The sequence below is a fragment of the Mugil cephalus genome, chromosome 1, assembly GCF_022458985.1.
Source record: "Mugil cephalus isolate CIBA_MC_2020 chromosome 1, CIBA_Mcephalus_1.1, whole genome shotgun sequence".
In the NCBI taxonomy this organism is placed as follows: Eukaryota; Metazoa; Chordata; class Actinopteri; order Mugiliformes; family Mugilidae; genus Mugil; species Mugil cephalus.
This window is the reverse complement of record NC_061770.1, coordinates 8,874,330-8,889,194: the sequence shown is the minus strand read 5'-3', so window position 1 is coordinate 8,889,194 and position 14,865 is coordinate 8,874,330. Positions and strand designations below refer to the sequence as shown.

The 14,865-nt window shown below is 46.0% G+C and overlaps 1 protein-coding gene across 4 annotated transcripts in view; it reads right to left on the bottom strand.

Annotated features, from left to right (window-relative positions):
• Positions 1–1,451: 1,451 nt before the first annotated feature.
• LOC125023709 (membrane-associated guanylate kinase, WW and PDZ domain-containing protein 2) overlaps positions 1,452–14,865 on the bottom strand; it is a 34,801-nt gene continuing 21,387 nt past the window's right edge. For 2 of the 4 annotated variants that reach the window (XM_047611176.1, XM_047611167.1), the window contains exons 8-17: positions 14,367–14,528; positions 13,248–13,776; positions 11,577–12,132; positions 11,269–11,332; positions 10,794–11,189; positions 6,874–7,074; positions 6,711–6,787; positions 6,449–6,595; positions 5,261–5,399; positions 1,452–4,331 (exon numbers count right to left, since the gene is read on the bottom strand). In XM_047611176.1, the coding sequence (XP_047467132.1) occupies positions 3,241–4,331; positions 5,261–5,399; positions 6,449–6,595; positions 6,711–6,787; positions 6,874–7,074; positions 10,794–11,189; positions 11,269–11,332; positions 11,577–12,132; positions 13,248–13,776; positions 14,367–14,528 (3,362 nt within the window). In that variant the 3' untranslated portion in view covers positions 1,452–3,240. Of the gene's footprint in view, positions 4,332–4,362; positions 4,924–5,260; positions 5,400–6,448; positions 6,596–6,710; positions 6,788–6,873; positions 7,075–10,793; positions 11,190–11,268; positions 11,333–11,576; positions 12,133–13,247; positions 13,777–14,366; positions 14,529–14,865 lie in introns of those variants that run through there. The other 2 variants (XM_047611193.1, XM_047611185.1) reach the window with 2 other exon arrangements.

Below are 14,865 nucleotides of genomic sequence, written 5' to 3'. Positions count from 1 at the left end.
AAATAGTAGCTTATTTTTGTGACCACAAGAGAAAATGATTAAAGAATGTTGCTAATATAGCTGACCTCATCTTACATGAACTGATTGTGAGATTTCCAGACCTCCACGTCTGCAAGAAAACTCTCAAATTACAGACTGCAAACTTAAATTAAAACCGTGAATTAAGATAACAATTAAAATAGATTCCGTATTGAATTTGAGATTAAGAGTCCACTTTTTGAACAATTCTTTTGAAATTTTATGAGAAATTTTCGTTATGTTCATTTCATTGTCGTTTTCATTTCTGTCTTTTCAAGGCGTTGGAGACAAACACACACTTCAGAATATATCAGCATGAATAGTAATTTAATATGAATTTGATACATGAATTGTTCTCAAATCACACAACTCACATTTATCATTCATGAAGAGCAAGAAGTAACCTAATACAGAATAGATGGGATAAATAATAATGTAAAGGCCTCATGCGTATGTGTAGATGTGATTTCTTTAAATTGAGAAACAAAACAAAAATTAGACGGCATTTTATTTTGAAAGCACAGCCAGAGCCTCTGTTGGCGTCTTTGTAGCTTTACACGCGTCAGGGATCCTGTTGAGCGCCAAAACGAATCCGGGGTGCACACAGGTAGCAAAACATTGAACACCACAACACCTTTAAAACAATATAAGGACCTGGTTTGTTCAAACGCTTAATCTGAGGTCGTTTGAATGATTTAATCCGCTTCTTTAAATTCACATTCCCTTGCAGTTGAACGGGATCAGCACTACAGACCTATTACTGCGGTGATTTTCTTTTATTCTTCTTCTTATCATTAGTATTATTTTAGTTCTGATCCGACTCGAACAGAAGGATGCGGCTTAGGACAACGCGAGAGAAAGGCAGGCCTCAGAGCGATGTTATTTTTAGGTGGTAGTGCTTAAGTGCTCATATCTGCACGGAGACACTATAAATTCATCCACTCCTCTCTCTCTCTCTCGCTGCCTCTCTCTTTCTAGCTATGATAGCAGGTAATGATGCTCTACTGTACAGCACAAGAAACTAATAATAGACCTAGCAGAGAGGGTGGATTGCAGCATGGGAAATGTGAAATCCGTGTTGGTTAAATAATTGATCTTAAGGAAAGTGGACAGATTTTGACCTCATATAGGTCTCAAGAGTTTTTTTTTATTATTATTATTTATTTATTTATTTCATTATTTGCACCTATTCGATATGTGAGATTTATTTCTCTCACACACCCATCCTGATCTTTCCAAACACCACCTCAACGGTCTGTATTTTTGCTGCCATCTGCTGTTCACCACTCTCATGGTATTTAAAGAAGACGTGCACGACCACAGAGGAGATTGGTTCAGCAATTTATTTGCAGTTTTATCAGAAGGTGTTTACAGATCAGCCATACAACCCCCCCTTTGGGAAATGAAAGTATTTTTTTTTTTTTTGTAAAAAAAAAAAAAAAAGAAGAAGAATATTAGCAAACCTCAGAAATAACTCTTACATATAGGCTACCAAGCTACACGGTCATTGGTTGGAGAGTAACAGTATGTCCGCTTGGTCGTGGTGCGGCCTTTCTGGGCTGCACAGCAATGCAAACAAACAGGGCACACCGAAGAAGCAACTCATTTTAGTTCTCTGGTTTGTTCCTGTGGGCACAACTGAAGGACTGACTTCCCTCATAAGCATCAACTTTATGGATAACAGTCTGCGTCTCCAAGTGCTGCCGTAAAGAATCACTATAATATTGCTTTAAATCATATGAATCCACTCTGAAACCACTCTGTAGCTTTTTTCCCCCCGATGGCTTTTCTAGAGCAAAGTATCCGAAAACCTGAGTATATCAAAAAAGATAATTTCATAGAAAAATAACATCTCACAGTATCCGTTTAGATTCCTGCTTTGTTTTTATCCATAACAGAATTTCCATTTTTAAAAAAGAAAGAAATAAACAGAAAGAGCAAAGGAAAACAATGTGCTATTTCACAGTCCGAGACTCTGAGCTCAGATTTTTGCAGATTTCTGTCGTGGACTTAAAGTACGGGCCTTATCTTCTTAAATTTTCCATTTTGGCATGAGTGAAATTACTAAAGGACCCACCCACCTTGAGCATTAGACACCTCAGAGCAAAGGTTTTCACAGTAAGAAAAATCAGCGGTTAGGATAAAGTGGTTTATGTTACCAAGGCAACTGTACGTGGCACAATGGGAACAGCACTCTCTAGAACCTAGACAGTGGTTTTTGTTCTGACCCCACATACACAATATTAACAGTACTCGAAATATGCACACGCACGGGAGCATATTTTTGGCATCTTTTGCGGACTTGTGAAGTACAACATGGAGAAAGAGAGAGACGGAGCATCCTAATCCACACCCAAGCAGCATATTACAAAACATTCATTTATGAACAGGGCAGGTACCGTATAGTTCTTAAGCCCTCACGACAGCTATGTAGGTAATAAATAATATGAATGATTAGCTGTTGTAATATATAGATATACTGCATATATTCAAAGACATGTATATATATATATATATATATATATACACGTATATACACACACATATATATTTATATAATTTTCAATACAAATCCAGGCTTGGCTCCATTTATTTACAATAAGTTCTGTTCTATTTCTCTACAAATATTTACAGAATATAGCTCTCACACCTGCTTTCAAAAGGGATTTGCATTTATCACAATAAAATATACAGTTATGTACGCGACAACATTACAAGGGCCAACTGCACAGACACTGATTCCTTTCAGAGCAGAGCGACGCGGCTGCCTCGTAGCCTCAGACAGTTTGCATTATTATTGCTCGGCATCTTCGTGAGGTATAAGTGGATGTGTATGCACGCGCTTTGAACGGTGGGGGGTACTTAAAGGTGGACAACCCTGCTAATGTGGTCTGGAGAGCGGGTTAAACCGAGGTGAAAAGCCCCACTGTCCCGGAAACATCTACCGCAAATGCACAAGGAGAGGACGCTGAGGTGGAAGGCAGAGGGGGAGGGGGAGAGAGGGGGGTGAATCATTTGTTATTTACAAGTTAAAATGTGAGAGATCAGCTGTAAAAAGGCACAAAGAATATGACTTCATACGCCTGTTGGTATCAAAGTGAACATGTCGGTGGTGTGGGCAGCTGCAGAAAACAACACGTCGAGGTCGAACAGTGTGAAACTGACAGAATCTGATACAGGGTCATATGGTCTCTGCACGATCGGCTCCCTGTTAAAAGTCAGTCAGGAGACGGGGCTTCTCCCTCCCCCCTGCACAGTCGTCCTCCCGGGCTGCCCGTTCCCCTGTGTGACCGGAGGCATCCTTTGCTGGCTGGGTTTGAGCCAAGGGCCCGGGAGCACGGCGGCCCTGCGCCCGCCTGCTGCCGCGGCGGCCACAGACAGGCCTGAGATGCTGGCAGCTGACACGCTGCCGTCAGACTGGCTGTCTCCGGACTCTGACTCAACGTCCCCCAGCTGCTCCTCGGACAGAGCGGAGGTGAGGAAGGAGAAGGGCTTCCTCTGTGACGCCGGGTCTGTCGAGGCGACGCTTGGTAAAGGCTCCTCGAGGTGCCAGGCGTGTGCGTCGCGTTCACCCTCGCTCGCCTCGCTGATTTCACCCTCACCGTCATCCCACGGCCCCCCCTGCTCCCACTCACTCTCCAGCTCGTGTTCACTCCTCAGCTTCCTATACTCTGCTGCCATGTCGTAGTTTTCTTCACTCTCCACCTCCCAGATGTGTCTCGGTGTAGGTAGCTTTGAGTTAGGACTTGGAACGGGCAGGAAAACGTCCTCCTCGCCACCCTCATCGCTCTCTAAACCCACCCTTTCCACAGCACGCTCCACAGTTTCTTCCACCCTCTCCTCAGCCGCAGGTACGTCCTGCTCATCATCCTGCTCCGACTCTTCCCCCTCAGCCACCACCCTCACCCTCACCCTCTCCTCGCTCCTGCTTTTCCTGTCTCTGCTTCCGCTCCTCTCCCTGTTCCTCCCCCCTTTCTTTCCCCTCACTGCCCCCTTCTCGGTGCCACTGTCATCGTGTTTCCTGAGTTCATCTCTGGGTAAACTCTGAGACTCTCTTTTTGTCCTCCTCCTCCTCCTCCTCCTCCTCTCCTGAGACCTCTCTCCCCGCTCAGAGATGGGACTTTGTAAACCAGAGGCCTCCCCTTCCCCTGAGCCCTGCCTCCTTCTCCTTCTCCTCTCCTCTCTTTCATTTGACCTGCCTCTCCTCTTCTGCTTGGAAGTGTGCCCCCTCCGTCCGGAAGAGTCTACTGCAACCAAACCCTGCTCCTTGGGGTGACGCAGGGAGGAGGGGGAGGTGATTCTGTGCTCACGGCCTGGACACACGTTATGTAGGGGAGGGGGGGGAGAGGGGGAGAAAACAGACTGAATAGGCAGGTAAGAGCAAAAGACAAGCAAAATCTCTGGCAGAGAGCGTTATGTAATATGTTATTAAAGAGCTCTGAAATCCAGAATGAGTTTTTTTTTTCTTTTCATACGCCGCATTAGGTCGGCTTGTGCAACAGCAGCTGCTTTTCTGTTTAAGTGCAGTGTTAATTGGTGAAACAAATCACATCTGACTATCAGCATTTTCTTTCACTGCGCAATCAAGCCAATTTACGAGGCGAGCTCACATACTGCAATACGGCTGGAGAGTTCTGTTCAGAGGCAGGTTTAACATCGTTAGCTACTACGTTACTGATTACGTCGATCATCTTATAACAAGGAGACCCAGTACAGGCTCTCGTGTTATCTTTCCCTAAGTGATGACGGCGGCGGTGACTGGGTAGAGGGATGTAGAGAGACAGAAAATGGGAGAACTAACAGGAACCATTACCAACCGCGTATTCTCTGTCCGTCCAATGACATAGAAGCAGGGCTCGCCCAGCTTGGAGTTGGTCATACATAGAGACAAACTGGAGAGCTCCACTGAGAGAGGGAGAAGAGAAAGGGGGGAATAGAGACGAAAGAAAGGAGTGGAGCAGGAAGGAGAGACGTGTTCGGGAGAGGAGAGGAACGGAAGACAGGCAGAGGGAAAATTGTGGCGTAGGACAGAAGTGGTGGGTTAAAAGGAGGGAAACACCAGAAAATAGAGAAAATGTATTTAGGTTAGAATTAGTCCCATAGCCAAGCAGAAAAAAAGGAGACCGCATGCCCAAGACATATGCATCACATGCAAAAGATACTAAGCTCCCCATGTTTGAAAAAATCTCATATATTTCCTTTCTTTCTGTTTATTCCTAACCCCTCCCACACTCTGTCTCACCATAGTCGGGCACGTAGCCGTTCCCTCTCTTGAGGACCAGGTGGATGCGATGGCCTCCTCTGCGGATCTGCTCGACGGCCTGGCTATGGGTCATCCCGGCTGTGCTGTCCCCGTTGATCTCCACAAGCTGATCGCTCACCTGCAGCCACAACAACCATGACATCGTTGCCAAAAATTGTAACAAAAAAACTGGTCACAAGTCAATTAAAAAGACACTAAAAAAAATCCAGGCACCACAGCCAAAGTAAGAGGATTACCAAAGATAGTTGGACTTTCCCTGCTAAACTCTGAGGAGAGTCGCAGTTTATCATCTGGTAACTCATTTTTAATATTTTTTCTTTCAATAACTTGTCTACAAGTTGTCTTAGGAAGAATATCAGTTAAACAAACATATTACAATGAACAAAATACAATACAGGTTTATGTATTCAGAAGCAGGCAGTGGTGACTCCTGACAAATCTCTCAGTGGAGCTAATTGTTGCACTGAAAGCTAAGATAACCTGTTCAATGGGTAAATTAATGGTAGACCAACTGTGCACTGTCATTGTATTAAACAACTGCTTTTTGCTGTTCAGCTCAGTTAGCAGTACCATCTGTAGCCACTAGAGGGCACCCGTTTATCAGTTCTGCACCTTTAAATGTAAAGGCAACAACCAAATTAAGACTCCTCACAATCCTCTGAGTTTAATTTAAGTTTAGGTGCAGCAAATGCAGAATAAAGAGTAGTGGCACTGGGGTTGAAATATTATATTTAAAATTCAGCCATTGCACTTCCCGGTGATCGAAAACAAAAATGGATACAAATGATAAAATCACATGCTCCAAGAAGCCATTCAAAAAAACTAAACTGTCTTAATATGAGACTCTATAATAATAAAAAAAAAACTATTTACTCTGCAGCCATATTGAAGGACCTCCAGCACATCATGAAACACAGTCGCTGACAGCGAGGCACTAACTGTGGTAGAATTTGATAGAATTAAAAATCCTTTGGAGTTGAGTTACCCCAAAGGAGAAACCAATGAGTACATACTGTTTATGAGTCCAATAAAGTTTAAGCTGATGCTGTGATGTGTTCAAAAGTGTCTTTTTGGGAGTGTATAGCTAAATATGCTTAATACAATATTAACAGCGTGAGAGAGATGATTATATAAATGTGGTACCTAACACTCAGCAAATATGCTCACCTGCATCTTTTGGCTCCGTGAGGCAGGTCCACCCTCCATCAGTCCCAGGACGTAGAGCCCCATGTTGTACTCACTTCCTCCTCGGAGGCTGAACCCGAAGCCTGAAGGTCCACGATCCAGATCTACACTGTAGTACCTGGAGTCACGCTGGGAGACAAGGGTAAATGGAGGAGTGACTACCATCACTGCATGAAACATTATACATTATATTTAGCCATGTCAGTGATCACAAGGCTCACACACAACACAGTCCTTCCCTTACTTTTGGACGTGACCTCTGACCCTTTCTGCTTCTGTGGCCGGGGTCATAGTCAGCGGTGTCTGAAAGGCTCGACGTATCTGAAAAGATGAGACGTGTGAGGTTACGAAATATGACTCGAGCTGCATCTTCACGTCCATGTTCGGATGCTTTTGCCCATGCTTACAGGTGCTCGGACGGGGAACGATGGTGAGGCGTAGGGTATTTCCTGCTCGGCGAAGTATCTGAGAAAGCTCCCGATGCGGCAGAGTCACCACCGAGCGACCCTCCACTGCCTCCAAGCGATCTCCGGGGCGGATCTGGCCGCTCTTCGCCGCCGGACTGCCACGACGGACCGTCACAAACCGGTGGGGGAGAAGAGAGGCAGCTGGAAAGAGGACAAACTCAATGAGTTAACACTTCCCTAAGTTCATGCTCATGCTGGAAGTTACAGCTGGGACACAGCCACTAAACTTTCCTTTTAACTAAAGGCCGTGTGCAAAAAGTTGGGTCAAAAGTTGATACATTTAAAAGGAGGAAGATTTATATCACCAGTGCACGTGCCAGATTTTTTAAACAAGCTGCAATTAAGCTTTGAATTGTTCCTGGCAGGGTTTACTTTAAAAATTACTCCCTACACACACCCTTTCTTTACACCTCCCCCACTGTCTCCTTGAGACACTCTCTTCTTCTCCTTCATCTACCCGTCCATCAACCCAGCTTCCCATCAGCTGACGCACCTGGAACCATTTCTCGCTGCTCCGTAATTTGTCTTTCACCTCAAGAACAAACTGTCGAGCTTCCCAGCAGTACATTTCCGCCCTGATTCTGTCACGCCGCACAAGACAACAGACTTAAGATGTATACACTTCACTTTCTGAAGCACCGGCTGATTCTCAAGGGCCGGCTCTATTAAGATCCCAAAAACTGCAGGATTTGCAAGCACGTATTAGTGTCCCGCTCGCTCATAAAATGCGCGCGCAGCAGGACTTTTATTTTTTTATTTATTTTTTTGGTGCTGGCGCCATTAAACGTTATCGTCCTCTGCATGAGAAAATGCCGGCCCGCCGTCATGTCCCCGCCTCACACTCATCAGCTGTGACACGCAGCGTGAAGCCAGATAACAAGGGCAGTTTAGTCTGTTCATTAGATTCGACTGCGCTTTGATGTGAAAGAAAGTAATAATCGGGGGACAAATAGCCTCAATGTATCGTCAACTCAATTAGACTTAGGCTCTCATCAAACCTCGGCCAGCGTCTGAGGTTGATGAGAAAAATATTGAGCTGCCTAAAAATAAATTTGCCTCCATTAATCTCCTGCACCAACTACAAAGCTTCTTATAGTTTTTAGCCGGTCTGCTTAGACTTCTATCTTCTGTATTATCATAAACTCCCTATTACTCCCTACCTGACCCCTTTTTGAGGGTATGCTCGCTAGGCTTTGGTGACAGCTGGCCCCTCTAGAGTCTTGCCAGTGGCCTTATGTAACCCTTCAAGCAGCATAAACATTGTCGCTACTGTTTTTGCTTTATAGCCCCTCCGGAATAAAAATAGCACGTTTGAATGGATTTTAAAGGGCCAAATGAATTGCTTGTGAACAAGTTAAGATTGTAATTAGAGGGCTAGGAATGTGTCAAGTGAGATGAAGTGCAGTGGGATGATGATTCAGTTGAAACGCACACACTCTGTAAATCAGAGCCAAGGGACACATCTCCGATCTGGGCCTAATCTGGGTGACCCAGGCAGAAACAGCAATCAGGTCAAATCAGAGCCGAGGCAGCTTTACAAATAGTCTTCTTATCATGCACAGTACGGCAACAGTCGCCAAATGCATGAATACACATGCAATAGCCATGATCACATGCGCGCGCACACACACACACACACACACACACACACACACGTGCGCAGTGACTCAAACGCAGAGAGATTGGGACAGATGCGCACGCTTAAATTACACACAACACACAGGCGCATTCAAATGGAGTGCCTTTATATGCCTTTTTCCTCTGGCTCTCCGTGTTCTCCTGTCCACAGTAATCCCACTGCAGTATGCCCAGCAGCCAGCCAGCCATCACTGCTCAGGAATGGTGGCAGACCCCCCTGCCTGCCGTCGCAGCCGCCCGGATGAATTGGTGGGTGCATCGTCACGGCAGCCTGCAGATGCTCACTGCGTGATGGAGGAGAGAGGGCTGTTGATCTTTAGCAGGAGACCTCACACCGCAGCGCGCGCGTGCAGGTTAGCTCGTGATGGGCAGCACTTAAATCCACCGAGGTTCACAGCCCGCTGATGGCTCTGATAAGCAGACCATTACCACATCGACACGGGCTGCTTTAAAGCCTTTCCGTTACCTCCAGCCATGAGGCAGCGCAACCGTAAAAGCGCAGCACGCACAGTGTCTCTCACAGTGTCGGCATGACCGCAGCCACAACATGTGAGCCTGGAAGATGAAACTTTCACAATGTCAACACATCCGACCGAGCAAACTTCAGCACAGAACACAACACCTCACGCACAAAGCTGAACGTGAACCACTGCACCAAACCAGCACCCAACCACCTCCCCCCCCAACAACCACCACCACCTCACTCACAGTCCCTGATAAACACACAACAAGAAGCGGAGCGTATAATTACGTTTAGACTCCTTCACAGTTTTCAAAGCTGACTGTAGTCTCTCCAACATGGCTCTCTGATTAGCATGCAAAAACAACAACAACAAAACAATCCAAAAAAAAAAAAATCCTATGATGTCAAGCAGCTTGAGGGTGTTGAGATTCACATGCAACGGTCAACAGGAGCTAATACACAGGTTTGCTGTCCTCTCTGTTGCTCCTCGTAGAGGGAAATGTGCGGCGTAGCATTTCCCTTAAGCATTCAGAAAGAGGGAGAGAGCAGGAGGCAGGAGGGAGGGAGGGAGGGAGGGAGAGAGAGCAAGAGAGAGAGAGAGTTTTAATCTTTTGAAAAACCAGCCTGGATGCTTTTACTGCAGAGTAGAAGGGGTAAGAGAGAGAGAGAGAGAGAGAGAAGGGGGAGGCGGGAGCTTTTGAGTGAGAGACAAGCGGCGGAGAGCAAGAAGGATATGGAAAGAGGAAGTGATTAAGGAAAGAGGGGGATGTAGAGACCTCTATTTGTGGTACAACAAGAGTGGAAAGCGAAGGGGTGAACGAGGACATGGTGGAGGTGCAGGTTTACAAGAAGAACCTCAGGGACAGGTGCACCTACAACCTTAATCTCACCATCAAGGTGTAAATGTGTGTTAGCCCGGGCCATAAAGCAAATTGAACTGCATCAAGGCGGAATAGAGCGGCCGACACGAGACGTTGGAAGGGGAGCGGAGGTAATACATCACGAGGACGCAGCGGTTAACCTGCTATCCATGAGACCGACACTAACAAGTAATAAAGACAGGACATGGTTTGCTTCCCCGACTGAATATAAACAAGCCCCGGTGTCCTGTCTGGTCGGAGGAAAAAACATTCAAAGACACATTCGTGCTGACGAGCTGAAAATATCACGGTCAAAAGAGAGAGTCTCATACTTTGATGACTTTGGATCAAGGTTCATCTGACTTCCAGTCTTCTGCCGATTAACACCACCAGGGATTGTAAGGATCCAGCTTTGTGAAGTAGGTTTCTTAATGTTTGCAATAAAACTGTTCTAAAAAGATGGTATTTGTTGCAGCAAATAACATTTGATGTTTTTGATTCTTGGATGATACTGAGTAACCTCCTTCCAGCCAGCCAACTAATAAAGCATTCACTGAAAAATAGTGGAAATGGTTTCCTTCACCAATGCACATAAAAATTAAAAAAACACTTTACAGGAAAAACGTTGATGATGCAACGTGACTCATCTGGTGGCACGCAGCCATGGTGACCCCTTTTTAATCTGTAATTACCTAATGGTGCTTCTGTCCACAAGGGCATCCAAATAAAACCCTTGGGCAGGTAACCAAATGCTTGGACCAGAAAGGTCCAATGTCCGTCCAGTTGTATGTCTGGTCCATATATATAAAAAATTACTGCATCACAAACCAAAACGTGCGCTGCATGTAAAGGCTTTAACTTGACACAACATGATTAGTCACCGTGTAGTTGGCTCTTACCTTTACCGTTCTCCACATCCTGAGAGGCGATGACAAACCCAAAGCCCTCCCCCGGCTTTCTCCTCAGCTCCACGTCAAACCCTCGGAGGGGCCGAGTTCGTTCGCCGCCCTGCTTCTCCAGGACGGTGTCAGGCACCGCCTCGTCCTCCAGGCCCGTGTTGATCCAGTCTTTGGGCTCCATGGTCAGGGTCACCGGAATCGACTCCAGGAAGCTGGTGCTCTGGATCAGCGAGGACCGCGTCTGGGCTGGGGAGGGAGGGGTGCTAATGGAGGTGCGTGGCAGGGGCAGAGCCTCCAGGAGCACAGAGTCTGAGCCAACAGGTGGAGGAGGGGGCCGGAGGAGAGGCGGAGGGAGTCTCCGGACTGAGCCAGGGGAGACGCTTGAATGATAGATGCCTGATAATGGGAGAGATGAATTTATCCATGGTGAATGTTTTTTTTTTTTGTTAATTTGTAATAAATTTAAACCTTTTACCTCCTCTGTAAACCAGTAAGACGACCTCTCCCTGTTTGGTGTGTTCCTGCAGAATTGTTTGTACCTGTCAATACACGGAGAAGTGTGTTATTGTCTTTTTTGAAATCGCTTTTGTTTTTAAACCTGAAAACCACACTGGTGATTAGCATGTTTTAATCTTTTCAAAGCTAAAAGCAGGGACAACAATCTAAGGTTTTTTGTATGAAACAAAGATTCACCCCACAATTTATTTCATTTTTTTGCTAGATTTACCTCTTCGTGATGCTTTTTACTGATATAAATACTGCAACATAATGCGTCTTCAATACCTGTGCAAAGCTGAGACTCTGGACATCAGCTCCATTGATTTTGACAACAGCATCCCCTGGCTGCAGGGAGTTGCACTGCTTCCTGTCCCAGACTCTTTTCACTACAGTCATCCTGCCTCCGGGTCCACCAGCTGTCACGCTGAAGCCGAGGCCGCGGCCTCCTTCGGTCTGCGCCAAGGCCACCGGCACCAGCTCCCCTCCGCTGAAGCCGCCGACTGCACTGCCCACGCTCATCGCCCCGGGAGAGGACACGCTGCTGGGGCTCGCAGTGGGGCTGGTGTTTCCATGGATACCGTTGAACCCGCGGTGGCGAGGGCTGTCCGGGGTGGGAGGGGGTCTGAGGTGGGAGGCCTGCGGTCTGAAGAGGTGGGAGTGAGCGCTGGCGGGCCCGCCGGGCGACGACGAGGGTCTTCGTGGTGACTGGGGCAGAGGCAGGCGGGACCCAGAGAAGGTGCAGGTGGACAGGTCACTCTCAGACGACTTGGATGTTCCGTAGCGGAAAGGATGAGGCGGTGTTGAGAGGGAGTTATTGTTGTGGTTACGGATCATTGATGCCCTGAGGGGGAAAAGGAAGGAGGGGGGAAAATCAATAATAAATAATATTAAAACTTCTACCACTGCAACTCCTGTGCTGTTAATGGGCTCTCCAACGGGAGAAGTATGTATGTATTTTGTACTTCTGTGTTGCTTCCATTGTTTCGCACCCAGTCACACTGGTGACAAATAGAGTGATTGATTGATTGATAATTTACTTTACTCATTAAAAGTTGCTTATTTTCCCAGTTATATCATATTCGAGACGATGAAACCTTTTTTTTCACTTAAAAATAACATTAATTCTTCAAAGTAGTGACAAAAATAATCCTCTTTGCTCGTACTCTTATTACTGTTTCAGATATGCAGTCTGCTACAGACAAAAACTGAATGCTTTTTCTTGTAACTAGTAAACAAACCATAATGAAAAACCCTAAACTGTTACTGGGTAAAATCAGCTCTGAACATTTGGATGAGGGTGTGTCTTTTGAATAATTACATTTCATTACGACAGAGGCAACAGATTGTCTCCTGCTATAAATATCTAGGCATATGGACAGACGACTGCCTGTCTGTGAGAAATCCTCTCAAAAAGCTGAGGGTGAGGCTGGGGCTTTATTTCGAGGCCAGAAAGAAATTAATTTCTCCAACCTTTTCACCTCTTCTTAATTATGGGGATACTTTACCCATTGTTCGAGGATGTTGGACATCAGCATCACACTGCTCTGAGATTTGACGCAAACTGTAGAGTTCTGACTCATCACTGTACTACGTATTCCCGGACTGGCTGGCCCTCATTGACTATGCGAAGGCTCAGTCACTGGTACCTGTTCATCTATAAAGCCACACTAGGCAAGCTTCCTTCTTATATTTGCTCTTTGATTGCCCAGAAAGCTGGCGGTAGCTACAGCTTGAGATCACAAGATGAGAGTTAAGTAAAAAAGGCCTCTTACCTGGAACAGCCTTCAAAAAGACCTGAGGTAAAGTTCTCATTACCTCAATGATAAACACATCGGTCGGTGCTTGTCATTGTCTGTTTTTATTTTAACTACTACTTAAATTGCATATATTATTACTTCAGAATTAAAACCTTTGCAGGCACTGTGTCTGTGTCTTTGTTTGTGATTTTTTTTTTACCTGTGTGAACCAATCGCAGAAACGACCTCGCTGTCACTTTGGCTGGCCAGCGTCGGGTCGAACGACTGCAGCCTGGCCAAACTTCTCAGGGAACGAGGTGGGCGAACGGGGGAGGGGGAAGACGCGGCGTTGCTCATGCTGGAGCGCCTGTACGGGGGCAGCGGTCTGGAAGCGAAGTACGTGGCATTTCCGTTGGCGTCCAGGCTCACGCCGGGTTCCATGTAGCTGCCGTCACCGTGCACCCCGTTGAAGTTAAAGTGCTGGGCCTGGGGGGTGGGTGTCGGGAGGCGAGGTAGCTGGTGAAGAGGCTGGGGCTGGGTGGTGGTGGGTGGCACGATGGGGTCCCCGCTGTCCAGTAACCTCGGCGGCGGCTGCTTGGGACAACCGTCGGAGTTGTAGAGCATAGGGTAGCCTCTTCTAACCTCAACGTCCACGTTGTGGCCAACAGGCACTGACTTGAGCATCTCTACGACCTCTTTATGAGACACTCCCAACACACAGACGTCGTTGATGTATACCAGGATGTCCGCTAATAAAGAGAGTAAAAAACATGCTTGAGTACAGACATCAATATAACATATATACATTATAATGTTGTTAAATCAGGTTTGTTTAATCAAAATGTAGCTATCATTGTACCTCTGAATGAATTTAGACAGATTTCACAGTTCCGTTTGAATTTTTTTTTTTTTAACCATTTTCATATGCTTCAGCGTGCAGATGTGTGTTTGCAAATGAAATACTGCCTGTGAGTTTTTACGTGGGCGTGGACTAATCCAACCAACAAATCCCCATAAACCAGCCTATTAACAGATATGAACTAGATCAGTCCCTGCAGAAACAGCCTGTGCTCGGGCTTCCCAGAGTAGTACTACGCAGTGTGTGTCTGTGAGACCGGGATGTGCGCCGCTGCACATGCATGTGTCATGACAGCTGGATTACGGTGTCATACCCCTGAGGATTAAGGATTTATTGTGATATACACTTTGAGTGGGAGATTAGAAAATTAATGTTAGATAGAGATAGAGAGAACAAGATGGAGAGAACACACTTGGAAGATTTGGTCTGCAGCTATGACTTACAGTTTTAGCGGTAAACAATATCTCACGCATCTTTTACCTGTCTTGAGTGTTGAGGGTCCACTGGCTGTCACACTGTAGACCTGGAGGAACTCTCCTGGCTTGCTGCCACCCACAATATTGAAACCGAACCCTCTGGTACCCTTGATCAAGTGTGTGTGGACAGGGAAACCCCTGAGCTCCGCGGGCTGGTCGGTGAACCCTGGTAGTAACCCAAACAGATACAGAGACAAACAAGTAAAGACGTGAAAGCAAACAGATCCCGGGTGTTTACGTACAGCTGAATCGCCTGTACTGGTGTGTTTTAGGAATGAAGGAAAAAGAGAGGGAGTCCTTATAGTGCAAACCAATCGCCAGATGGCTTTTAACAAAATACCACACAAACCGAACGATACGATGGAAAGACTGCATTAAAAGCAGACTCCATTACCACCTTAAAATCTGCAACATAATCCATTAGCTTGACCCAGCGCAGGACAGTAATCTAGGCCTTTTAATTTACTTTGCTTTACAAAGTCTATGGAAAATGTTAAAATACA